The following is a 27,883-nucleotide window of genomic DNA, read 5'->3' on the forward strand; positions in this document are numbered from 1 at the left end:
GCTAGGGTTACCATATCCAGCAAATAAAAAAAGAGGACCCTCCAAGGGCCCTGGTCCCGCCCATTTCCCCACCCCCAGCCCCGCCTCAACTCCGCCCCTTCTCCACCCTAACTCCGCCCCCTCCTCCCTCCCACTCCCAGCCACAAGGAAAGGGCTGCCCGAGCGCTACCGGCTTCATGGTTTGCCGGGCAGCCCCCAGACCCTGCGCCCCCGGCCAGCGCTTCCCCAGCACAGCTGGAGCCCGGGAGGGGAAGAGCCCAGCCAGGGGCGCAGGGTCTGGAGGCTGCCCGGCAAACCGTGAAGCCGGTAGCGCTTGGGCTTCGGGCAGCCCCCTTGCCTCTGGACCCTGCGCCCCCAGCCAGGCACTTCCCCTCCTGGGCTCCGGCGGCGCAGGGTCCAGAGGCATGGGGGCTGCCCAAAGCCGGTAGCGCTCAGGCAGCCTGGCTCTTAAACAGAGCCAAAGAGTCAGGGGAGGAGCAGAGCCGCCATTTTCCCGGACATGTTCGGCTTTTTGGCAATTCCCCCCGGACGGGGGTTTGAGTGCCGAAAAGCCGGACATGTCCGGGAAAAAGAGGACGTATGGTAACCCTAACATAGTGGCTAAGAAAAAAGTGTTGCCCTCATATTTTTGTTTACAGGAACCTGCTTTTAATCCATGGCGTGGTGCATTACAACATGTTGAGAAGTCAGGAATGAGACAGGGACCATCCTCCCCTGCTTGTTTTGTTATAATTATCCTGCAGTATTTTGTTTTGGAAACACTGATATGAAACATGCTTCCTGAGGTCCCCAGGTACCATGCTTTTTTTCTTTGAACCTTAATTCCTAATTTGCTTGGTATTTTAGGCAAAGCCTGCCAGAATTATAGTTGTAGCTTAAAATTAATCTTTCACCAGACACAGATTCTCAAACTCCCACAGTGCTTTTAACACTTCAGAGGTAGGTTTTACATCTGTTACATAAATGATGTATGTAAAACTGAATAGCATTTAACCATGGTCCATAGTTTAACTCATAACCAAATCCTTCCAGTGGGAAATGTCTGGTCATTTCTTGACTCCTAGTCACAGCCTGTAAATTCTCCTTTGTGCAATAAAAGCAAACTACTGTAGTACATTTTCTGGATCTTTTCCAAAGATTTTAGGCAGCTGGGCCATGACTTTAAGCTGAAGGATTGTTTGTTTTAAGTTACAAAATAATTTTGTGCCTGAAAGGTCTGATGATGGTTCAAACCTCACAGTGAGCCCTTGGGACTCTATGACATCTCCAAGACTGAATATATAACATGGAAAACATTGCTGGGGGCTAGGGTATCAAACAAGATTACAAAAAAAAAGTCGGCATTAGTTATCCCTGTAGAATGGTTGGGTAGCTCCAAGGAGTCAGGTGGTAAATGAAATCAGAACTCCCAGCTCCTTGTTCTAGAATGGATTTAACTTTATTGTAAAACAGTGTTTGCTGTGGAACCAAGTGGGCAATTAGGCCCAGAACAAAGGTATTTAGCTGCCGAAATATGTGTGAGGATCTGGGCCTTTGTTACTTAAAATCCTGTATTCTCCTTTTGCATAAAGATGCAAGAGGGAGGAACTTACAGAGAAATCCACACATAAGCAGAGGGAGATTAGCTTCAAATCCCTATGGGAGGCTGGCAGTGTGAATGGGAATGTAGCCAGGCAAACAAGAGTAGGTGCTCAGATACCATGGTTATGGGTGCAGTATAAGAACCAGAACAGAAAAGAATAAGATTTAGATTAGCAGACTCATTGCCTTGGGATGTTGTGATAGCCAAAAGTGTAATTGGGTTCAAAAAAGAACGAGATAATAGATCCATCAACAGCTATTAGCTAAGATAGTCAGGGATGTAACCCCATGCTTGGGGTGATCCTAAACCTCTGATTGCCAGAAGCTGGTTGGGGAAAACTAGGGTGGATCTCTCTAAAATTACCCTGTTCTATACACTCCCCCTGAAGTTCTGGTACTGGTCACTGTTGGAAAATTTATCATGCAAAATTCAGAGAAATACGCTATTGTTTTACAATTAGTTATACTTCCTATATCAAATCATAGAAGTAACTGTGTAGGAAACCACACAGCCTCCTGAGAGTTAATCCACAGTAGCAAATGGGAAGGAGAGTGAAGAGCAGGTGGCCTGGCATGGAAGCTGAGCAGACAAGCCCCTTAAGTCCTAGACAATCTCTACGGACCACTGGATGCATCATCCCTTTAGCCTCAGGAGGAATTCTGGCTTTGGACTGAATGCTAATTCAGGGAGAGATGAAGTTTCAATTAATTCCAGCTTTAAAATTAACAGGTGAAAAGCATTAAGAAGGAAAAAAAAAAAGGATGAAAAAATGTCCATTTCATTCTAACACATTCCTCCGTCTTAAATACTGAATAAATTTGTGCTGGTTGAAAATCCTAGAAACCGGAGACTCTGGAGGGATTCTGAACTGCGAGTTCAGATCTGGATTTTGAACCCGGAGCTGAAATTGTTCAAAGTTTGGGTGTTGTCCTGATTAAGGGCTCTTATTTGGACCACTGAAGATACGGCGTGACATTTGGCTCTGGAATGAGATCTGGAGCCCAAAGTTCTGCAGTATTTGGATCTTCAGATCCGTGTCCACTAGAAATGGGTTAGTTTGCACAATAAAACACAGAGAAGGTATTTGACTAAGAAAACTCCCAGGTATCCCTCACACAAAAAGAGTAAACAGTGAAAGCTAAAACCTTTCTCACGCAGCCTCAGGAACTACAATATTAGAAATGAATGAATTGTGACCCACAAGAATCATGTATACGTAGTATTAGTATATATTCAAGTTTTATGTCCTCAGTAGACGTCAGCCACTGGAGGGCGACATGGCACACATTAGAGACAACAGTAACTTAGCTTTTACACGAGAGGTTAACCACAACATGGTGACACAATCCTATGCACTCATACACTGCTCTGCCATTATTTATGGCAGAAAACACATATAACCTGTTGGAAGACAGGCAGGCATACAAATACAGTGCATTATTATATAGACATCATAGCAGTCTTGGAGAATGTGAGGATAAACCACATTGGACAGGCCCAGGGACAGCCACATATCATGTTTGTTATCAGCACATCACACGTTAGAAATACTCAGCTCTTGTCTGGCTGTGTGGCTTACAACTCTGAGGATGCATGGGAGCAAAGCAACATCCCCCTGCCAAGCTGGAGAATGGATGGTATCTTCCATATTCGGCTAGTGGAAAGAATCTGAACTCCCTGTGGAGAAATACCTGTCAGGCTCAAGCTCTGCATGCTACAGACCATGGCATTCAACATGTCCCATGACCAATCTGCCATTAACCTGGTGCAATGATTGCAGGTGAGTGATGGTGAAACCAGAGACCGATCACCAGATCTGAATTCCATGGGGAATTGTTTTTAATGAACCTCTGCATGAACATGCTGGTGGTCTTTCCCCGAGCAATGTGTGTATGTCTCCTGAACATTCTTGGTAGCCTCTCCAGCTGCGTTTATCCTTGACAGGAGAGGCTCAGACAAGAACAGCTGGAAAATCTCAAGCAGGCAGGCCTGCGCCCGCAGCAGTCTAGTTTTAATATCCCGTTTAGTTTTCTTCACATGTGGAATAACCTTCTCCTTGTTTTGCAGAGAAAGTCTTTGTCATGCATCTTCCTGAAATAGTGACTCTTGGAATCCAGTGCAAAATATTCAGAGACAGTGACAGACACATCCTCTGTATTGGCAATACCTCCCAACTTTGTGTCGTTCACAAATTTTATTAGCACACACTCACTTTTTGTGCCAAGGTCATTAATGAAAATGTTCGGTAACACTGGTCCTGTAGTAGGGTCCTCGGAGGGCTGGGTGGCATCCACACAGTTGTGGGAGAGTGGCTGGAGAGCCTGGGTCCACCCATTCCACTGGGCTACAACCCAGAGCCCTAGGAGAGAGTTAGGAGTGTTGACCCCGGGAAGAGGCCTAGGTGCACCCTCTGATGGTGCCAGATACGGAAAAATAAAAAGGAAGCCAAACTGTCAGCCCCAGCTGGGCCCAGCATATACTACTTCCGGGAGGTGTCTCTCGCCCAGTGGTTCTCAACCTTTCCAGACCCTGTCCCCCTTTCAGGAGTCGGATTTGTCTTGTGTACCCCAAGTTTCACCTCATTTAAAAACTACTCGCTTACAAAACCAGACATAAAAATACGAACGTGTCACAGCTCACCGTTACTGAAAAAGTGCTGCTGACGTTCTCATTTTTACCATATAATTATCAAACGCATCAATTGGAATATGAATATTGTACTCACATTTCAGTGTGATGCTTGAGCCTGGTTTTCACTTGTGAGCCTTGTCATTCTGGGAGGCAGTGAAGCGACAGCAACAATTAGGTTTTTCTCCACGTTGAGGCTATTCTACTCTTAGGCCCGGCCTCAGGGGGTGCCAAGCAGGGCGATTGTGCGGGCCCCATGCCACGGGGGGGCCCGTGAAGCTAAGTTGTTCAGGCTTCAGCATCATCCCTGGGCACCAGTGAGTCTAATGCTGGCCCTGGTGAAGCTCGAGTCCCGCTGCTTGGGGTTGAAGCCCTCGGGTTTTGGCTGTCCGTCTGTCTCGGGTTTTGGTGATGAGTCTAACCAGCACTGGTGACCCCATTAAAAGGAACTCATGACCCACTTTGGGGTCTCAACCCCCAGTTTGAGAACCGCTGATATAGTATATGGAGCAGGAGCTTACAAGCTAGGCCTGCACTCCTCCCCAGCCTAGGCCTGCACTCCTCCCCAGCCTAGGCCTGCACTCCTCCCCAGCCTCCAGAGCTGGGTTGCTCCCTTTTCAACCCGGCCTCCAGTAGCAACATGGGTTGGAGGGGCAGGTCTAACTGGGCTCAATACTGTCCTTTAGCCCCTTCTGCCCCAGTGTGGGGTTTGTATACCCCATCGTAGGTCCCATGACTGATCCCTGAGGAACAGCACTAGTAACCTCCCTCCTGCCTAACTGTTCACCTCTCAGTGTGACCCGTTGTAATCTCCCCTTTAACCAGTTCCTTACCCACTTTTTGATTCTCTTATTAATCCCCATCTTCTCCAATTTAACTGATAATTTCCCATGTGGTACTGTAGGAATTGCCTCACTGAAATCCAGGTAGATTAGATCCACTAAAAAAATCAGTGATCTTCTCAAAAAAAGAAATCAGGTTGGTCTGGCACACTCTACCTTTTGTAAAAGCATGCTGTATTTTATTCCAATTATCGTTTACCTCTATGTCCTTAACTACTTTCTCTTTCAACATTTGTTCCAAGGCCTGGCATACAATTGAGGTCAAACTAATGGGCCTATAGCTTCCTGGATCATTTTTTTCCCTTTCTTAAATATAGGTTCTATAGTTGCAATTCTCCAGGCATAGGGCACAACCCCCGAGTTTATGGGCTCATTAAAAATCCTTGCTATTAGCCTGGCAATTTCATGTGCTAGTTCCTTTAACATTCTTGGATAGAGATTAGCTGCTCCCCTTCCCCCGCCCCGATTTGGTCCCATTAAGGTGTTTGACTTCCATCTCGGATGTGGTAATTTCTACATCCATGTCCTCTCTTCTACTGTCCCCAAGCTCATTATTTTTATTAAAAATGAGGCAAAATATTTGTTTAGCTGGTGGGCCATCCCCATATTATCTTTAGTCTCCACCCAGCCTCAGTTCTTAGTAGTCTCACTTCTTTCCCTACTTCATCACTCAGCTTCTGCCAACATCTTGGTCTCCTTTGGTATGTTCCTCCTTCCAGCCTCAATTTCCCCTTCATCTCCTTCTCTAGCAAACGTCTCTGCCCCTTCTGCCTTGCCACCCAGTATGCCTGGAACTCTCTCCCAAAACCGGCCCGGCACACTCACCTCATCACATCCCTCCTGACACGCAGGGCCGCTGCAGAGCTGCAGAAGAAAGAAGAGAACTGAGCGGAATTAAAACGGAAAATAGTAAACAAACAACTCCCCACCATTACCCCGCCTTACCTCAGAAATAACCCCAAAAGGTTGCTCTCCAAGAAGTGCCTGTGAACTAACCAGGGTCTCAGTTCTGTGATGAGCTCTGAATGGGCATGGGGCTATTCCCATATAGAGCTCATTGCAGGACTGGGGCTTATGTCACTGTTATTTAACCGGCCCTGTCTGATCCTGTGCTCTCATGTTATGACACCTAAATTTTAAAGTGTAAGCTCTTCAAGGCAGGGACGTATCTATTTATCAGGGTTCTTATTTGTCCCCCCATAAGCCTAGTATCTAAACCTCTTCCACAAGTAAAAACGGTAACAGTGATCTCTCTCTCTTCCTCTTGTCTGTCATGCTGTTCACTGAGGCTCCTGTCACACCTCAGGACATGGTATAAGTAATGAAGAAATAATACTCCAGTACTAAACGACATACTTGCTCTCCAGTGCAGTTTCTATATCCTTTGTCAGCCCCTTTGCTCTCTCCGGTTACTCATCTCCATTAGGGCACTGTAGCTCCCCAGTCTGCCGTTGCTTTGCATTGTTTTGCAAAAAGTTTGAATATGCAATCACCTTGTTCAGGGATTATTCAGACTGCGGTTTCCTCCTCACTCTTCTATTTGGTTTCCTCTGAGCCCTGTGGCTCAGTGCCACCTCCTAAGCTACACGCTGTGCTATATAAGAGACCCCAGCGGCTTCAAGCTGCTGAGATCGCTTGTACTGTACTGTAGCCCAACTCAGAAGTAGCATACAGGAGACTTTGGTAAGCTGCAAACTCTATTTCTTCTACTAAAGGGTTGTAAATTCCTTAGTTCAAGGATGCTGTGAGTGCAACTAACTCTTGCTTCACCTCTCCTATCGTAGCTTGGCTAAAAACTTTGCAGCAAGTGAGATTGGATTTTCCCTTAATTGTTGTCTAGGTGATGTGTGCACGTGAATGAATCTAGGGTTTTATTCCCCCTCTGGTTAGAAGATTATAGATCATAAACATGTGATTAAGGCAGAGTAATTGTATTTGACTGTGTTTATGGTTGAAAAAATCTATATACTGTAAGTGGTAATTCATTGATGGCGTGTTGAGGGATATATTTCAGAGACAGTGCTCAATGGCTCTGAAAAACATGGAAAGGGGGAAATATACGTTGAACTGTGGTCTGACACGAGTACAGGACAGATCATTAGCCTAGGCAGAAATGATCACTTTTCATTTCTATTCAACTCAAATCAGTGCTTGGGAGAAAAGTCTCCTGCCTTCCTTCTATCAGATTTCTATATATTACACAGCTATTAGCAGCCCTCAAAGCACAATCCTTCTTCTGTAGGTGTCAAACCTAGGATTTTAAGCACAAAATCTGTACATCCAAGCAAGGGAGCCTCTTAATTTACATGGAGCTGTTCAACCTCATTGAATGTGAATATGTTTCTACATTGTGACTAGCTCCGGATTCATAATCCTCTTTCCAGATAAACGGGAATGTGTACAGCATGCAGAGTGCTTAAACCCCCCTGTCTCAGTGGGAAGCTCAGCTGGAAAACGAACATTTTTAAAACCCTCTGTGTCTTGGGCTTCCAGGAATGTAGACAGTTTCTGGCTTCTGCACCCTATGGGAAAGGAAAAAATGTCCTAATTCTTGGCTGAGATTTGCATGAAATCCAGTTCATAACAAGCTGAGTTACAACAGAAGCCTCCAAATGGGAATAGGCTTTTAACTAGGAGTGATTTTTCTTCTGCTAGTCATAGAATATCAGGGTTGGAAGGGACCTCAGGAGGTCATGGAGTCCAGTCCCCTGCCTTCACAGCAGGACCAAGTACTGTCCCTGACAGATTTTTGCCCCAGATCCCTAAGTGGCCCCCTCCAGGATTGAACTAACAACCCTGGCTTTAGCAGACCAATGCTCAAACCACTGAACTATCCCTCCCCCATTAGACTGTATTGTTAGACTGTAATTTCAAATTCTCATTAAAAAGCCACGATTGTCCCTAATTTCCTGCTTATATCATTTTTTGGCCACTCACAGCTTTTAAGTTATAATAAACATATTTCCGACCCTTATAGTACCTTTTCTCAGCACCCCTCGTAAACATGACTTTCTAACAGTTAGGCATTATCACTACTGTTATTAAGCATCACCACCATCCTGCAAGGTATGTAAATCTTATCCTCATTTTACAGATGGGTAAACTGAGGGGCAGATTGGTTAAGGCTATATTTTCAATATGTCCACTGACTTTGGGGACATCGCCTCAGACACTGACAACTCCAAGTGACTTAAATGGGAGATGATGCTCAGAATTTTTGAAAATCAGATCAGAAGGTGGGCACCCCAAAAATCTGGGACACTTGTGAGTTTGGGCCTATGTGATTTATTCAAGGAGCCTCGTAATGGACAGAGCTGGGAATAGAACCTAGAAGTCCTATCTCCCAGTCCCTGGTCTGTAACCACTAATGTAATAATAATACTTTTTTGCAAGATATGAGAGACACAAGGTAGGTGAGGTAATATTTTTTATTGGACCAACTTCTGTTGATGGAAGATACAAGCTTTTGAGCTATGCAGAACTCTTCTTCAGGTCTGTGGAGGGAAATCAGAGTGTCTGAGCTAAATACAAGTGGGACAGATTGGTCAACAGAAGGGGTAATGCATGCTGTACATCAGTGGCTCTCAAACTGGGGTCGCCGTTTGTGTAGGGAAAGCCCCTGGCAGGCCGGTTTGTTTAACTGCCGCATCCGCAAGTTCGCTGCTCCAGCCCAATGGGGGCTGCGGGAAGCGGCGGCCAGCAAATCCCTTGTCCCGCGCCGCTTCCCGCAGCCCCCATTGGCCTGGAGCAGCGAACCGTGGCCAGTGGGAGTCGCGATCAGCCGAACCTGCGGACCCGGCAGGTAAACAAACCGGCCCGGCCCTCCAGGGGCTTTCCCTACACAAGCGGCGGCCCCAGTTTGAGAACCACTGCTGTACATGCATGTTGTAACATGCACTACCCCTTCTGATTAACAATTTGTCCCAAAAAACTTGTATTTAGCTCAGACACTGATTTCCTTCCCCTGACTTGAAGAAGAGCTCAGTATAGTCCGAAAGCTTGTACCTTTCACCAACAGAAGTTGATCCAAGAAAAGATATTACCTCTCCTACCTTGTCTCAAAATACTTTGCACATATATAGAATTTTTACACTTTCAAAGCGCTGTACAAACATCAGTCCTCACACCTCCCCTGCGAGGCAGCTAAATAAGTAGGTAGCATTATCCCCAACTTGCAAATGGGGAAACTAAGCCCCTGAGCAGTTACTATATAACTTACAGAAAGCCACACAGCAAGTCAGTGGCAGAGCTGGGATTGGACATTAGATCACGCTTGATGCTATTCCACTTTGCAAGTAACAGAATTACATTGATGCCAGAGGTATGTGATCTAATCTACAGTGCTGACAGCTCTGGAACTTGTCTGGGTGGATGTTTCAGTTACATTTTATTTCCAAACCGTATTTACTATTGGTCGCAACTCCTTTCCGGTATATGCCACTGTACTTGTGTCATTCTTGGAGCAAGGTTGCGGTTTCAGAAGGAATGTGGGACTGTCGGGCTTGGTTACTGCAGCAGTCCTGAAACATCAGGATTGCATAGAAATTTAATCCATGAGAAGGCGGTTTAATGATCTTCCATGAAATCATTGTCTGCAGAACACATCTAGGGGCCTGGCTTGAAAGGGGTGGGAGGACACAAATACTAGAACACTGTGCCAGATGCGCCTTTCACACAAATAGAAATAAGGAAGAATTCCACTGAAGTCAATAGAGTTCCACCAGTGTGAGAGAAGAATCAACCCTAATGTTTGCGAGGGGATAGACAGAAGCCCAAACTCTAAGGCCAGTGCTATGCAGGAGGTCAGACTAGAGGATCATACTAGTCCCTCTACCGGCTTTAACATCTGTGAATCCAGACGTGAGGCCCATGGTGGTACAAGTGCCACATCAAGTGGAAGTTGGTCAGAAGACGGGGTGGGTGGGTGTAAGCGGCAAAGGAGTGTATTTCACATTGGTTGGTCAATACTTACACTAGATTGTTATACTGTGAGGGCCCCCAAATGATTGGATACTGTAAAAATGTAGCCTTAAGCCCGTGTGCCTCAGGACTGTTTACCCAAGGCGATCTTTGGCCCACACTGGTAAATGTATGTTTAATGAGAATGGCCATATGGCGTAGTTCCAAGGAACATAGTCTTCAGACCGGAACTCAAGGCTATTCCTACCAGACAGGTCAACTCTTGTGTTTAGGAATCAAAGCCATTCTCAGCTCTTTTAGCACCAGATTTTGCCACCTATCATTATATTGAATTGTCCTTCAGTCTTGGAGGAGCCCCACTGACAACAGTCGTAGCATGCTGGGGCCTGAAATCACCCAGCCTCTATCTGGAGGGAGGTGTTACCCAACCCAAGGAAGGCTGGGAAAATCTGGCCCTTGATGAATTGCCCTGTAGGACCTCTTTGAGAGAACCATCAGATAGGGCCTCCTCCAATTCCCATTGACATCCATGGGAAGACTGTCACTGACTTCAGTGGGCTTTGGATCCGACCTATGATGATTGAAATTGTCTTCACAGGTGACCTGATTCAGGGAAACTACCCAGGGACTAAAATTATTGGCAGACTCTCCAGTCTCAGTGGGGGCTCAGTCAGTGAAGAAAAGGATGATCGCAGCAAGAGGATGGATTCTCTCGCTCCTTCTTCTGGCCACCACATCTGTTCTAAGTGAAGGTTAAACGTTTATACCAACATTATGGTAGTGACCCAAAGCTGTCACCGGCTGATGGCTGTTTGATGGCCTATATGAAATAAGCTGTTGTTTTCAGGCCTATTCCCAGTGGAATTGCCCACGGCAGAAAAATCACTGGTGCATTGGCACTACCTGCTAACATCTCCCATCTAGGGTACTTATCTGGCCCTCCTCACTGTAGGATCTGATCCCCTCACACTCTTTAACACCCCTGTAAGGTAGGGCAGTGCTATTATCCCAATTTTGCAGATGGGGAACTGAGGTCCAGAGACATCAAGTGACTTGCCCAAGGTCACACAGGAAGTCTGTACCAGAGCTGGGAATTGAAACTAGGTTTCCCAAGGTCCAGGCTAGTGCCCTAACCACTGGACCATCCTTTGTCTCTAATCAAAGTCCCCTAATTTTCACTCCCACCTCTACTCCAATATTTGAACCCAGGACCACTGGCATTATAAGTGAGAGCCATACCCCAGACGACATGGTGTAGTTTGTGGGCCCTCTACTACACTGTCACCTCTTAGGCACTGTCTATTTTGGGAATTTTCCCCAATTTCAGCCATCAGCAGCCAGCCATCAGTGGCAGTGCTGAATCGCTGGCCCCCCATATCGACCAGCAAAGACGTGATTTGTACTGGTACAGGTTACCCTGGGTTCAAGCACGAGTAAGAGAGATTGGTGCAAATTATGGTTTATAGCAGTGCATTCTGTCTACACTAGGAGTTTGCACACCAATGATTGGCTGCCCCGTTGCTGAAATCCACAGAGTCAACATTGTCTTACACATGGTATCCTGGGCAGGATCAGCATATAGATGGGGCAATGTGGGTTAGGAAGCCTGCAGTTACACTGCCTGTGCAATAAAATAGAGCAGATAACCCCCTTCTGACTCAAGGCAGGATCGCAGTCTCTGTCAATAGAGATAGTTGGGAAATTTCTGCAAAAATTAGTATTTGATATGAAGTCAAAACGAAATGTGGGGAAAATCCATGATAGTTTCCATTTTCTGGCCAGCATCTCTAGCTTTCCTTTCAGCAGCACAAATTTAACTAAAGAAAAAGGCAACAGAAAACAAATCTAGATCATCCCTTTGTTGCCCAGGTCCACACACACACACTCCTTATCTCTCAACGAAAGCCATTAAAAAACATCTAATCGCAACACTGGTGATAAACTAGTTCCTCATTCGTGTTACAAGCCATCCCTGCCTGCCTGCCTGAGTTTCCAGTCTAAACAGCTCTAAATTTCATTCAAAACATATTTGACCTCCAACAACAGGGCTAACGGCTCACTCACAGTCACCAATGACCCATTGCCCATGCGTGATTATACTACTCGGCCTCAAACCTCATAGTTTATCCCGTTGGGAGGGAAACTAGATTATTGCTCCCCAAAGTGCAGGGGGGTGGGCTCTGGAGGCCCCTTGCAGCCCTACATTTCTAAAGCAGTACATAGCTATTATTGTCCATTGGTTACTGAATCTTAAGCATGTTCCAACCGTGCAGACATCAAAGATTTGGGGCTGGGCTCAAGTGTGGGGCAGAGATGGGGCCAGAATAGCATGCTACAGCCTTAGAGGAGCATTCCTTCCTCTTTTCCCCTATGCATTTGCCCAGTGCCCAATCCTAGGCAGGGCGCTGTGTTAAAGATTTAGCCTTTGGGGTTAACTGCAGCATTAAATAAAACAAAGCAGTTGGCAGCCATTACCTGGAATTTGTAACGCACTTTGGAAGGGTTTTTTCAATGAGTCAGCAGTGCTAGCAACTGATTATTGGACTACATTTCCGGTCACATCGATGTCAATGGGACTTTTGCCATTGGCTTCACTGGGACAAGGTTTTGGCCCTATGGTCTGCAGAACAGCTTGGTTCATTTAGAATTTCCACTGCTTTGCTGTCAGGAAGGAAACCTGGTGAGAAGAGGCGCTTTTGTGAGATTCCCAGACCGACGGCTTTTGGCGAGGATGGGAATATCGGGAGGTCTGGCTGGCATTGTAAATAGTTTTAAATACAAAAGTGTTTTCAACCCACGGTTAAATTCCACTGAGGATGCAGGCCCTTTGTAGCTCAGGAGGGTCACACAGCAGTTCTCTACCCAGACAGTTACTGGTGCAAAACAGAAGTTCTGAGATGGCCGTGCACAGAAACTCTGGACCCAAACACGGCCACTGAGAACTGGATCCACATCACAGTCTCCTGGCAGGCCCTAAGTCTAGAGTGGCTGAATCAAAACCCAATTCTGCACTAAATTACACGGGTGGTGCTCCCTTTAAAGTCAGTGGGAGAAGTACCCATGTAACGCAGAGCAGGGTCGAGCGAGCCCCAGCTTCATGTACCTCCCAGCTTTGGGAAAACCCAAATCCAAACTCCGCAGCTCAGACCCATTGCAGAGAAGCAAATTCTTGAGGATATCGACTATTAATAAAGCCAGGGCTGCTTCAAAAATAATTACGTCTAGCTTTTAAAAACCAGACATCCTTTGACCATCAATACTTTGAATCCCCAGCAATTTATCACGTGACTGCAGAGCTACTCAGCTATCTCACAGTATCGATCCATTCCCTGGCTCCCGCAGCACTAACATTGGGGGTGTATTAAAAGAAATTTTGGAAAAAAATCAATTCTTCCCTGTCTTTATTGTTGTTGTAAACTTCTCCCCCAGGTGAGAGGGTTCTGAAACAATCCGTCAGCAGGCTCCAGCCCAGACAGAAACCCCTCACTCCCTTTGTAAAGGACAACCTAGCAAGTAAGTCATTTTCCATCTCCAGAGCTTTGCTTGGTGGGGACAGAGGTCGTTTTGTGCACGTATATTTTTTTCATGCTTAATATCCAACCTGTTTAACAAGATGAGGCACTTATGCCATGGCCTCATCCCCACCTCCGGCAGGATTCGGCTGTCACTGCAATATGCTTCGGGCTTCTCTCCGGGAATACTGAAGGTCAAATATACAACCACAGCCCATATCTCTAGTTGGAATCCAGCCTCATACACTTCCCTTAGGCACGTAAGGTTCCTCAGAGAGGAGGAATGCATACAGAAATCTTGAATGGGGAGCAGTTTCACTACACCCCATCCCCCACCAGAAATCATCCAGTCTCAGTCCCTCAGAAGAAGTTTGATGGACGGCTCCCTCCATCTTCAGTAGAACTCTCCAAGGAGACTTTGTCCCACACTGTGCACAAGCAGAAGGAAGGTGCCCTGAGAAAGTTGGGCTGGGTAGAAAACCACCCAGCCCCAGGACCACTCAGAGAATTAAGAGCTCTCCTCACACGACCAGCAAAATGAAAAGACAAGCCACCAGCATCAGAATCAATGGCTGGAATTTCTCACGGGTCCCCTACAAGTTCTGGATCAATGTAAATATGCTCCTGTAACGGGTCTGCTAAAGCAGAGTAAATGTGTCCCCCCTGCTCTAGCTGAAAGCATCCCCACCCTCTCTCCCCATTCAGACAGTTCCCGCCAGGGCTGGGAATAATCTGCACGCAGGGCTGTGTGCGGGTGCCGTGGGTTAATCAGAGGGCCTCTGTGCAAAAATGTGCACACCACCAGCCAGATCCCTACATCGGTGTCACGCCATTGAAGTGAGTGGACCTGCACCGATTTACCCCAACTGAGGATCTGGCCCCCAGCTCCCTAAGCTCCACCCTGAAATGCGCCTCTGTGGCATTTTTGCAGCTGGGGAGCTAAAAGAAGGCAGATAAATTCCATCTAACGCTCCCAATCAGCTGTGGGTGGGTTCTCTGATAAGCTCCCTACCATGAATTTGGCCCTACATCCCAAATAGAACGTGGCAGAGAAGCCAAACAACGTAACTAGTTAGCCCACCAGGCATGAATCCTCTAGAAATGCTGAGCGCAGTGTCACCCTGCACACAACCCGTATCTTTCTACAATACCCTACGGTATTTCTCGGTGATAAGGAACCAAGCAGATTTAATGACCCCCAGCGCCATTTTTGCCCATCAGCTCCTCCCAACTTTTTCATAGAATCGTAGAATATCAGAGTTGGAAGGGACCTCAGGAGGTATCTAGTCCAACCCCCTGCTCAAAGCCGGGCCAATCCCCAGGAAATACCATGATGCCTCAAGTGATGTTCCCTAATGTCAGGCACCACAGACTAGGATTTAAATTGCAGCGGATACAGAAAGCGCTGAACAATGATGTTATGGCAGAGGGATTGCCAGACGTTCACAGCAGTTACCCAAACCTTCCCATCTCATTTTCCCTTCATTACCATTATTAGCAATGGTTGGGCTGGGAATGACTCATCCATGTGTGATGAGCTAAAAGCAAAAAACCAGGGACACACCACCTGCATTTCAAATAAAGGATTTGCATTGGCTCAAAAACTGGGATGCCAATTTGAGCTGCTTGTTTCCCCCTTAAACTGATAATTAAACTCACTCTTGTTACCAAGCCTGTGGTTAGAGCTAACACGGGTTGGGGATAACCCATGTTTCATGACAAGGGGAAATATCTAATATTGACAAATTTGTTTAGAACAGGGGGTCTCAAACTTCATTGCACCACGACCCCCTTCTGACAACAAAAGTTACTACATGACCCCAGGAGCGGGGACCAAAGCCTGAGCCCACCCTCGCCCTGCCGCCCTTGAGGCGGGGGTGGGGTGGGGCAAAGCCCAAGGGCTTCAGCCCCAGGCAGGGGGCCTGTAACTTGAGCCCTGCCACCCAGAGCTGAAGCCCTCAGGCTTCAGCTTTGGCCCTGTGCGGCAGGGCTTTGGCTTCGGCCCCAGGAAGCCTAATGCCAGCCCTGGCGACCCCATTAAAAAGGGACCGCAACCCACTTTGGGGTCCCAACCCACAGTTTGAGAACCGCTGGCTTAGAACAGAAGCTTCTAGACTTGACCACACTTGGAAACAGGGATCTCAAAGCACCATGCAAACATTAATTGATTAAGTCTCATACATCCTTCTCAGGGAGGTATTATACCCACCTTTTATGGCACAGAGAGGTTAAGGGACGTACCCATGGTAACACAGCACAGCTGGCATTAGCATCCAGGATTCCTGACACCCCAGTCCCAGTCTGTGGACACACAGGAGAAAAAACAACAACATTCCAGGTTAAAAATTAAATGGGAACAAGAGCCAGAAAGTGGTGTGGTGATCATGCCTCCAAAGCTGACTGCAGCCTCCTTTCTGTTATCCAGATCACGGGGAGTGGACCACATGGTTCAATGTTGATCATCCAGGCGGCAACGGGGATCACGAACGTTTAGACGCCATCAGGTTTTACTTCAGGGACAAGGTGTGCAAGAGACCCAGGCGAATTGAAGCGCGAACCACAGACTGGGTTCCTGCCCAGAGCACAGGCCAAGTGGTCCACGCTAGCCTACAGGAGGGATTCTGGTGTTTGAATAAGGAGCAGCCGGCAGGAAAAACCTGTTTGAATTATGCTGTACGTTTCCTGTGTCCCATAGGTAAGTGCAGCAGCTCTCCGGGGGTGTGGAATTACTATTTAGCATGTCACTCTTAAAGCAATAAGGTCCAACATGCCATCCAACAAGGATGTGCAGGGTATGTCTACACAGCGAGCAGCAGAGCCCGGATCAATGCTACGGTGCGGGGCTCATGCTAGGACGCTAAAAATAGGTGTGTGGACGCTGCGGCTTGGGCTGGAGCTCAGGTTGTGGAGCCCATTGTCCTCCTTGGGCTTCAGAGCCCGAGCTCCAGCCTGAACGGCAATGTCTACTATTTTTAGCACAATAGCACAAGCCTGAGTCTCTTGACCCAGGCTCCAAACATAAAACAGGGCTCATAATTAAAGCCCCGTGAAATTGCTTTTATTTTCCAGGAATCTATTATAGTTTCATTTTAGCCATTCCCCCGCCAAGGAGTTGGGCCCTGCCCCGGGGGGAGGCCATGAGGGGATGGTTGCAGAGCAAGTCCACCTTGCATCCGACCTGCAGTGATGGCTGTTGTCCTGCAGGGCTGGGGCTGGCTCCCTGCTCCGGGCACTGTGACCTGGCACCCAGGGTCACAGTGCCACTCACGCAAATTTGGCCCGACCACTCCCCCATCCTCATGATGGAGGGGCAGTTGGGCCAAACCTGAGTGATGCTGCAACCCAATACACCAGGCCCAGGCTGACAGGACAGGAGATACAGGAGCTTCCGCTGAGGGGTGAGTTTTTCATTTTATGTTGTTTTAATCTTCGTTTTTTTGTTTTATTTTGTGCTATTTCACATTTGCATAAAACACAGGGCTCTACTTATCATTCACCCCATAAAAGCGTTTTAGCTTGTACGGTCCTCTTTTGAGACCGTTATCTGTCAGATCAACCAACCTGAACGCGGGATTTCAGGCACCAACAGCTTTAAAATGTGCATTTAAGCCATGGCACTTCTCGACGAGCCAGCCATTACAGTTCTGCAGTTGCTGTACTTCGCTTTCCTTCTCCAGCCACCGAAGTCCACATAAAACATCTGCTTTTATAAGACAGGGGTTCATATTCCAACACTCTTATTCAGACACTTAGCTGGGCATCTGTCTGCATTTCTACCAGGTAACCTGACCTTCTAGCTGGTGTATTACAACAGCTGGAAGAACATATAACATGGGGCATAGACATTTTTCCATAAAAGCAGATTTGTACATATTTAAAAGAATGTGCTAATAAATATTTTATGGGGCATGGTGACTTTTAAACACTTAGAGCAGACTGTGTATTTTGCAAGCAAGCAATTTAAATTACATTAATTCCATCTAGTAACTTTTTTAACTGAAGTGTCTTAAGATCCCAACCATACACAAGATCATATCACGCACTGCAAATAATCTGACCCATAAAATGCTATGTAAGTGCTAAGTAGTATTCCAGGGTTCTGTTCTGCCCTTTGTAAAACAAGTGCAATTCTCACAATGAGAGATGTACCTATGTTATTGTAGACAACATCCATTTAATTATTATCAGAGTCATTGGACTATCTTGTGCCAACTCTCTTATATCCTTCCATGTAAGTGACAATGTCTGCTTGATTTCCTTTAAAACAAAGACATTCAAGACTAAGCATCTATTGCCCTTGAGTTTTACTTTAGTAATTCTGAATGTAGTAGCCTGCACAGATTTAAGTCAGATGCATTCAGAAGTCTTCTCATAGCTTATTACTCAGAATCATTAATATGTTTCGGGTTTTTTAAGATCTAAATGATTTTAAAAAAATCACTGCCTTTTTCCCAGGCATGAGAGAATACACAGTATATGTAACATGCATCTTAGTAACACAGCAATGATGTTATTCAAGGGTCTTTGCTGCACGATTCAAAAAGGTTTTGGTCTCCATGGTCGAAATGGAGTGCGTGCTCAGCAGAATGCGGCAAAACTGGTGTCCAGACCCGTATCAGAACCTGCCTGGCAGAGAGCCACTTGGACCTGCACTGTAATGAAGTGACTGAGGAAGGGCGACTCTGCATTGGACATTCTTGTTCAGGTGCTCATATAAACTTGATTACAGTGTTCCTTACCTACCTGGAATAATGTCACGGTCTCACTCCAACTACTAGGGTTCAGGAACCACCAGTACGGTTTTAGCATCTTTCTTGCCAGAATCTGGCAGGAGCTCAAGGAGTGAATAAGCCATAAAGCCTGATCTACCCCTTCACCCCGAGGGTGATCCTGTCAGGTCACGGCTGAAGTACACTGATGGGGAAGCATGGGGAATTCATACTGCTGTTGTCTGTGCTGTGCTTACCCTGTGATTAAACAGAGGGCTCCAGAGATGAGCTAAAATTAAAATACCAAAGCATCAAAATTAGGGGATCAAAGCGTGGAAAACACTCAGGGCTCCATCAGGGATGCTGTGAATCTCTTGGATTAAGGAGCATCTACGTTTAATGTCCTGTTAGAGCAGCACTCAAACTGTGGCCCATGGACCACTGGTAGTCCGCAGAGTACTTGCTAGTGGTCTGCTGGTTGGTTACGTGGTGTTAGTTCTCCTCTTATTAGCACATGGTAAGTAGCATTAAAAGTAAGCAAATTACGTTATATACTTCCCTAATATTACTGTAGCTGCCACAGAGCTATTAAGCAATTGTGAATGAAAGACGAAATGGTGTGAGCCATTGTGATTGGAAAGGGAGATGGTTCCCTGAAACACACTCTATTAGGTGTAGTCCACCCTAGGAAAAAGTTGAGACTCACTGTTTTAGAGCTAATCTATTAGACCCCTAATTCTGTCCTCAGAGAATGGCCATGCAGTACCCCCCATTGCATAGTCAAGTCAGGACACAACTGGACCCAGAGAGTTAACTGGGTAGTTCGTTTTATAGACAGATCTGAGTCATGACCTGTACACTTGGATCTGCATCCCAACTTTCCCAGTGTTTAAGGTGTTTGGATTTGTGGTTTAATTTGGCCCATTGTATAGCTGTGGCCAACTTGGAAAGTTCACATCCAAAACTAGATTCAAATTTCCCCAAGGTTCCATGCTGGGAGGAGGAATGGAATGTTCGCCGTAGCTAGTTATTTCAAGATAGTGACCAATAGTCATAAAGCGATCACTTAATGAAAATGTAATGGCTCTGTAGTCAATCTACTTCTAATACACAACTCTTGATCATTAATAAAAATGTGTTTTGGATCAAATTTATTTCCTGTGTAATATCTGCCTTAGTCAATTTGAATTACAGCAAGACTCAAGGTCCTTAATGGAAAGCATTACCAGACTGAATCCGAATGCTCCATTTTAACCTACACGCCTTCCTTCCCCAGAGTGCAACCTCACTTGTTCCATGGGCCGCGTAAATGCGGAGTGCGATTCCTGCATGTGTGAGGACCACGTACTGCATGGGATGGTCTCCCTTGCAGACGGCGCACCGGCTGCTGAAGCTACTGTCTACGTGCAGTCTGAGAATCTGAAGCTCTTAACGGAGTCCGATAGCAACGGAGGGTTTAGGATTCCTGGAGTGTGCCCCGACGGCAAAAACATTCTGAAAATAAAAAAGGCCAGATACGCCACTGTGACTGTCCCCATACCTGAAAGCACCAAGAAATCCTCAATAATCCACGTGCGTCTGAAGAGAGCAGGTAACTACAGACAAAGACTCCTGGCAATAAAATTTACTGCTATGATCCACTGATTGCTCGGGAGTTTGCTGCTGCTTTTAACATTCATCAAATCTAACCGTGGTTTTAAACTGAAAAGAATGTGGATTTTCTTCCCTCCCACAGACAAGCCGTACATCGTAAAGAATCCGGTGGATAAAGTGAGGCGAATAGGGCAAAATGTGATACTCTGCTGTAAAGCTGTCGGGAATCCAGCCCCTGCTCAGTATCTCTGGTAAGCAATTAAAGGCGGCCCACAAAGTTATTTTTTGTCTCTGAGTGTGCTACAGCTATAAGAGATGCAACAATGTTCTTAGGGGTCCCTGTGCATTTAGGTTCCTCTGCAGCACCATAATAAATCCTTATATTATTGTTAGTAGGAAGCATTTATAGTACGGTCGTGCCCAAATGTCCCAACTGTGCTGGGTGGTGCAGAGCCATAGAAAAGAATCAATCCCTGCGCCTTGAAGGGCTTCCGGTCAATAAATAGTGTGTCAGGTCATTTGCATCTGGAATCTCAAAAATCCCCCGCAGAATTCTCTTGCTATTGAGGAAGAGTTTGGTATAAAGATACCCAAAATGCAGCCTAAATCAAAGCACACTGCTGACTTAGGGCCAGATTATAATAGTCCTTACACACCGCAAGTAATACTTTACTCCACAAAGATTGACATTAGTTGGATTGCTGACGGTGAAAAGTGCTATTCACAATCTGGCCCTTACCTTGTGTGATGAGTTGATACAGTAAAACTGATGGATCAGAGAGTAATTTTCTGTAGTGTATATTTTATTTTTATCTCCTCTTATTTTATTGTCTTAGCAAATATATTTTTGAAATGTGACAGATATAATGTGTAGGACTTTATAGCATGGGAAATTATTATTGTAAATAATTGTTTCTCTAAGATTTATACTACTATACCGCTACCTCGATATAACGCCACCCGATATAACACGAATTTGGATATAACGCGGTAAAGCAGTGCTCCCGGGGGGGGGGGGAGGGGGGCTGTGCACGCCGGTGGATCAATAGAACACAGTTTCACCTATAACGCGGTAAGATTTTTTGGCTCCCAAGGACAGCGTTATATCGAGGTAGAGGTGTATATTACTTCTTGTACAAGTCTGCAGTTAGAGTTTGTATGGAAAAAAATATATAAATAATCATTCAAAAACCCCTAATCCAGCAGAACCTTCAAATGTGGTCGGTAGCCGTTCGCCAGTCTGCTGTGTTTTAGATACAACCTGTGGGGGCTGGCTATGCTAAAGCTGGATTTACAGTAAGAATGTTTACCAAGTTTAGGACCATTGTGGTTCTACATGTGCCAGACATGGTAGAAGCCCCAGCATAGGCCAAGTGAAGGTATTTTGACGACCATGTATCTTACCCTGGTGTCATGGTGGCAAAAATCATGCACAAGCATTTCCACAGTTTCTAGCAACGGTTAAGCCGAACCAGCAGGCCAAGTTCCATGGTAGGAAAATTGCTAGAAATTCTCAGAACAGACTGGCCTAACATACCAAAGACCCACACCTAACTTCTGAGCTTATTTAACATCACTGAGTTTACCCTAGCGTAGCCCAGACCTGAATCCAGCCCAAGACTGATGTGCAATGGTGATACTTAAATGTTTTTACCTGTCTGAAAGTTTTTACCAGTTTGAGAGAGATCTCCAACACACAGATGGCCTGGGTCCAGTGCCCACAGGAGTCACTGGAGAGACTCCCATTCCCTTCTATTGGGGTGGGATATGGTCTGGTGATAAAAGCTTTCAAACCACAGACAAATTCTGAGTGGTCTAATAGATCCCTCCAATATCTCTGTGAATGCTTGAGCATTTTGGTTTCAGTGCTGGTGACTCAACCAACGAGCAAGTACTAGCCATCCATCAATGACAATACAAGCACAGGCAGATATTAGGGCTGTTTGCATATATTTAGTTTAACAGTAAGTGTAAATTATAACTAGGACTATCTACAGGCTCCTAGAGAGTTGCCAATGTATCCCTCAATGTCAAAATGTGGACAGCCCCACAATAATGTATTTACCAGATACTCATAAAAATACTTTGCTCTTCTGTAGGGCCTTCTACTTAAGGATTTCAAAGCGCATTATTAGAGAGTTAAAAGCTCACACCATCTCCATTAGGTAATATTATTCCAATTTTGCAGAGCGGAAAACTGAGCAACCCAGCAATGTGTGGCAGAGGCAGGAATAAAACCCATGTCTCTATTTCCAGTCCTGTGCAGTAGCCACTAAAACCATCCTTTCCTTGTCCCATCAAGTTTTCCTTTACTTTATACTTTGATATACCTATCTCATAGAACTGGAAGGGACCCTGAAGGGTCATCAAGCCAAGCCAAGCCCCTTGCCTTCACTAGCAGGACCAAGTACTGATTTTGCCCCAGATCCCTAAGTGGCCCCCTCAAGGACTGAACTCACAATCCTGGGTTTAGCAGGCCAATGCTCAAACCACTCAGCTATCTCTCCCCACCCACCTTCACTTTTGATCAGGCTATGGGAATGATTTCTGTTTCTTACAGGTACCACAATGGAACTTTGCTGGATTCCTCAGTGTACAAATATAATAGCAAGCTGGTGTTAAGGAACCTGAAGGTAGACCAGGCAGGAGAGTACTTCTGCAAGGCGAGCAATGATGCAGGGTCTGTGAAATCCCAAGCTGCTAAACTTTCTGTAATAGGTAAGAAAATGTGGCATGTTACAAGAAGTTGGGAATTGCCAATGTGCAAAATCAGTGGGCACACATGTTGAGGCAATTTAGGACAAGTTTTGCGGAAATAATATTCATTATTAGTACATTAATAAAAGATACATTCAATATTAGCCAGACAGTCCTGTGCACTTTGGATCACCTACCAACTTTCAGTTTAATGACCTACCCAAAATACTTGTCCTTTGCACTCTCTGCCATATGAGCGGAGTATCTCAGTCCTTTTAGATAATGGGGCTGAGGCCCCAGTTCAACAAAGCGCTTAAGCATGTGCTTTACTTTAAGAATATGTTTAAGTTCATCCCTATTGAGCAAAACACTCAGGCACATGCTTCACCTTAATAACTAAAGGAAATTCTTCAGTTGAATGGGATGTTAGCACATGCTTGAGTGCTTTTCTGAATAGACGGACCTTAATCACGTCTTTTAAGCATGTGCTTTGCTGAACTAGAACCACAGGCATTTGACTAAACAGAAGCTTGTAACGCAGCCAATTATTCTGAATTTAAAAACCTTATTGCTATTGAAATAATGGTTATCAATATCTGAGGGGTTCAGATGTATCATGTGGCAACAAACAGCACAGAAATATCTACACATTCACTAATAAAATCTATTTTAACAGCAAGCGATGAAGCTTCCTGCGATCCAAGACCTGAAAGCTACTTCATCAGACTCCCACATGACTGTTTCCAAAACGCAACTAACTCCTTGTACTACGACGTTGGTAAATGTCCAGCAAACATATGTGCTGGAAAGATAGATCAAGGACTCCAGTGCAAAGACCGTGCTGCTTACTGCTGTGGGGTCTCCAAAATGGAAATAAGAGAAATATCGTGCAGTGGATACACCCTTCCCACTAAAGTTGCTGTGGAATGTGGCTGTAGCGTGTGCACTGAGATCAAGATGACAGTCCGGGGGAGAGCCATAGCTGCAGATAATGGTGAACCAATAAGGTTTGGCCATATATACATAGGGAACAACAGAATCAGCATGACTGGCTACAAGGGAACCTTCTCTGTCCACATCCCAGCAGACACAGAGAGGCTGGTTCTTACTTTTGTCGACCGCCTACAGAAGTTTGTGAACACGACTAAAGTTTTGCCTTTCAACAAAAAGGGAGGTGCCGTGTTTCACGAGATCAAGTTACTAAGAAAGAAAGCCCCAGTTATGTTAGAGTCCTCTGAAACGAACACGATTCCCTTAGGAGACATGGAAGGGGATGATCCGATAGCTGAACTAGAAATTCCTCCCAATACGTTTTATAGGCAGAATGGTGAACTCTACACAGGCAAAGTGAAAGCCAGTGTTACGTTTCTGGACCCAAGAAATATGTCAACAGCTACAGCAGCACAAAGTGACCTGAACTACATAAATGAGGAAGGCGACATGCTCCCGCTGCACACATATGGTATGTTTTCCATGGACTTCACTGATGAAACAGCCACCGAGTTTCTTAATGCAGGGAAAGTAAGGGTTCACCTGGACTCTGCGCAGGTCAGGATACCAGAACACCTGCAGCAGATGAAGCTTTGGTCACTGAACCCAGAGACAGGATTGTGGGAGGAAGAAGGGGACTTCAAACCTGACCAAAGCACACGTCGCAAACGGGAGGAAAGAATTTTCTTGGTTGGCAATATGGAGATCAGAGAGAGGAGGCTCTTCAACCTGGATGTCCCAGAGAGCAGAAGGTGTTACGTCAAGGTACGAGCTTACAGAAGTGAGAGATTTCTGCCCAGCGAACAAGTTGAGGGGGCTGTGATTTCCCTTATAAACATGGAGCCTGCATCAGGTTATTCATCCAACCCTAGAGCATGGGGACGCTTTGACAGCGCAGTCACTGGTCCCAACGGGGCTTGCTTACCAGCTTTCTGCGATGAGCAACGTCCAGATGCCTACTCAGCTTATATCCTGGCAAGCCTGGAGGGAGAAGAACTTGAAGCTGTGCCCTCTTCTCCCAGACTCAACCCTAACGCCGTCGGAGTCCCACAGCCATATCTCAACAAGCTCAACTACAGGAGGACAGATCACGTGGATCCTAGAATTAAGAAAACTGCCTTCAGTATCACAGTGGCCAAACCAAGTCCAAGCACGGCAGGAGAGAGCAATGGCCCCATCTACGCCAGTGAAAACCTAAGAGAATGTGAGCAAGCACACTACAGTGCCGCTCATTTCAGATTTTACAGAGTAGAGAGAGACCGATATGATTACAATACAGTTCCCTTCAATGAAAATGATCCAATGAGTTGGACTGAAGACTACCAGGCTTGGTGGCCCAACCCAATGGAATATAGGGCATGTTATATGAAAGTAAAAATTAACGGACCCCAAGAGGTGAACATAAGATCTCACAACATGGGTGGCACGCATCCATACACAGTCGGCAAGCTTTACGGCATCCGAGATGTGCGCACCATTCGAGACATGGAGCAATCAGATCTTTCCACAGTGTGCCTGGAATTTAAGTGCAGTGGAATGCTGTATGACCAAGACCGTGTAGACCGTACACTGGTAAGAATCATTCCCCAAGGAAAGTGTTACAGAGAAAGTGTTAATAGCATGCTCCAGGAATACCTAGTGAACCACCCCCCACTTGCTGTAAATAATGAATCCGGGGAGTACACAATGTTGGCACCTCTTGACCCTCTTGGACATAATTATGGAATCTACACAGTCACTGACCAGAACCCTAGCATAGCCAAGGAAATCGCTCTGGGTAGATGTTTCGATGGCACGTCTGATGGTACTTCCCGAGTTATGAAGAGCAACATAGGCATAGCATTAACTTTTAACTGTGTTGAAAGAGAGGTGGCGCAGCAAAGCTTATTCCAGTCTCTGCAGAATTCACCTAGGCGGAGAGAAAGAACAGGGATCAGAAGGCAACAAAGAGACATCGGCATTGGCCAGGCCAAGATGAGAAGAGTTACCCAACGCAGAAGTTCACCAAGAGTTCAGTGTACCCCAACAGATTAGAAACATACCAGGGCACCATTACAGTACCCATATTTGATTAAATATATTCTAAAAGGAATAGCTACCTGCCAATAAGCTAATCTAAGTACATCTGCTCAGCTGCAGTTGGGGATCATTACTGAATTTCTGGAGACATCATTTCTATACTCACTCAACTCGAGTAATTAAGGTTCATCAATTTCTGATTTTCTTTTTATTGCACCACAAAGGAGAGATATGAAGCATATTTGGGGCCAATCGTATTACCCTGTTAACATCCTTAGTTAAATGCAATCACCATAAAATCTTATTTTTGCCTGATGTTAAACAACTTCAAACTTTGACCTAACGGGGAAAAATTCAGAGATTAAATAATGCACATAAAATATTGTTCTATGTTCTGGATTCAAAGACTTTGCCAGCTAGGAGTACATGAACAATAAAAAGGAATAAACCGATTTCTTCATACTGAATTCAACTGCAAGATTTTGTACTTGAAATGTAAATATTTTATTTATTTCCTTGCTTATTTTAGAACTGTGTATTCATTACTGAAGTATTGTATAGTGCATTTATTTTAGTTTGTGTTTTTGTAGCATACTGAGAAGAAGTCATGTGGATTTTTAGGTTTCACTTGCCTAAGGCTACTGTTTTGTTTTGCTTCTTGCTTGATTCAAGTCAAACTTCCACACTGTAAAATAGTGTAGATTCATAAAAAGGTAATTTTTGTAACGTCGATAGTGCTGTATTCCTTCTGTGTCTGAGGGGTCTAGATTAATGTTCAAGTAACAAAATAGTTATTCCTGGCAAGGAATAATTTGCTAAATTAAAAGGTGAATATTTTTTTTCTTTTCATGAACAATTCCCAAAACAGAACACAAAATCCTTAATCCAAGTCAGATTCTGGCGGACGCTGTGGGCACAGCTCTGCTAGCACAAAGCAGTTGTAAAACTGCTCTAAATGGGCAACTGGGGATTTTTCCAGGGCTTGAGTCAGGGCATGTTGCGGCAATTACGAGCCAATGCAATCTGGAGCAGCCCTGAGGCTACTCTAAGGAACGCCGACAGCCAAATTGGCACCCAGCAGCCCCTGAGATGGGGAAAGTGCTCCCCCCCATCTCCTCAGCTGCACTGTGCAGAGCTGTCATGGAGGTGAGGATCTAGGCCTTACTTTGTTCTTTGAGGTTCTAACTTTGTTCATTCTTGGAAAGTTATCATGAATTTCTTCAGTACTTCGAACCTGATCCGCTGATTGCTCATGAACCATATTCTCAATCTGCGTCACACTGGCTAGTTGCACAAGACATAGGGAATTGTTTCTCTTCCCGGAATGGCTGACATATGCAACTAACCAACAAAGAGCAAACTGTATATTTTACAATCAAACAAACCACTTGAAATGAATATTTAAGTTTAAGATTTGGGCTAGTAAACCTCAAGCACGGGACTGTGCATGGAAAGAGATCACTAAAAGGTAACCAATGCACTTAGATTGGGGTGGGCAAACTATGGCCCGCGAGCCGCTTCCAGACGTCAGACGTTTTTATCCGGCGCTCGAGCTCCTGCCTGGGAGCGGGGTCGGAGGCTTGCCCCGCTTCACCCGCCCGGTGCTCCCCAGACCCCGACTCACAATTCCCTTGATGAGCACCATCTTCTGGCACGCAGAGCCACACTGCACAGGCACGACTTCACCACGCTGTTTCTGGGATCGGAACCCCACGCCTATGTGGCAGCCCCCGCCCCATGTGGCAGCACGCCCAATCCCCTCCCAGTCTCCTACGGCCCCACCTCAAGAGCCTCAAAACCGCCCAGGGGTCACACCCGTCCCAGCTAGGGTACCTCTGCCCGTGGCGGTGCCTGGTACGGCCGCCTTGGTGTCACTCCTGGCAGGGCCCCTAGGAGTCCCCAGTACCGCCCCTGTAGAGCCCCCCGCCACACCCCACGAGTCCCCCCTCTCCCTACCTCAGTAACATCCCTTACAGAGCCGCCCCATGCTAACTCTCATAGAGTCCCCCTCTCCCACCAGGCATTCATGGCCCGCCATACAATTTCCATACCCGGATGCGGCCCTCAGGCCAAAAAGTTTGCCCACCCCTGACTTAGATCAAAATTCACTTCAGAAGTGAAACGAATACTCAGGTCTAATTTTTTCCTACTACTCACTCAACCCTCATGTTTAGTAAGTAATTTCCAAACCAGATAATATGCTTGACCCTGATCCAAAGCTTACTGAAGTCAATGGAAGTCTTCCAATATATTTAGTGGATCAGTCCTCAGTGATCTATGTTGGGGGTGGGGGAGAGGGCAAGAAAGTTCAGCTTGACTGATTTTAATAGTTAAAAAAAAAAACACCTCTGATCAATGGGCAAGAAATGCCATGATAAGCTATGTTCTTGT

General features: G+C 45.7%; 1 protein-coding gene across 2 annotated transcripts; it reads left to right on the forward strand.

Annotated features, from left to right (window-relative positions):
* Nucleotides 1–6,697: 6,697 nt before the first annotated feature.
* CILP (cartilage intermediate layer protein) lies at nucleotides 6,698–26,243 on the forward strand. Of its 2 annotated transcripts, XM_054042322.1 has the most exons (9): nucleotides 6,698–6,735; nucleotides 10,571–10,724; nucleotides 13,402–13,485; nucleotides 15,910–16,179; nucleotides 18,004–18,189; nucleotides 19,470–19,784; nucleotides 19,929–20,037; nucleotides 22,347–22,504; nucleotides 23,160–26,243. In XM_054042322.1, the coding sequence occupies exons 2-9, from the start codon at nucleotides 10,658–10,660 to the stop codon at nucleotides 25,505–25,507; spliced, it is 3,537 nt and encodes a 1,178-aa protein (XP_053898297.1). In that variant the 5' UTR covers nucleotides 6,698–6,735; nucleotides 10,571–10,657; the 3' UTR covers nucleotides 25,508–26,243. The 2 variants fall into 2 exon arrangements, with proteins under 2 accessions (XP_053898297.1, XP_053898298.1); XM_054042323.1 differs by lacking the exon at nucleotides 18,004–18,189.
* The last annotated feature ends 1,640 nt before the right edge of the window (nucleotides 26,244–27,883 follow it).

Source organism: Malaclemys terrapin, chromosome 10 (assembly GCF_027887155.1).
Source record: "Malaclemys terrapin pileata isolate rMalTer1 chromosome 10, rMalTer1.hap1, whole genome shotgun sequence".
NCBI lineage: Eukaryota > Metazoa > Chordata > Testudines > Emydidae > Malaclemys > Malaclemys terrapin.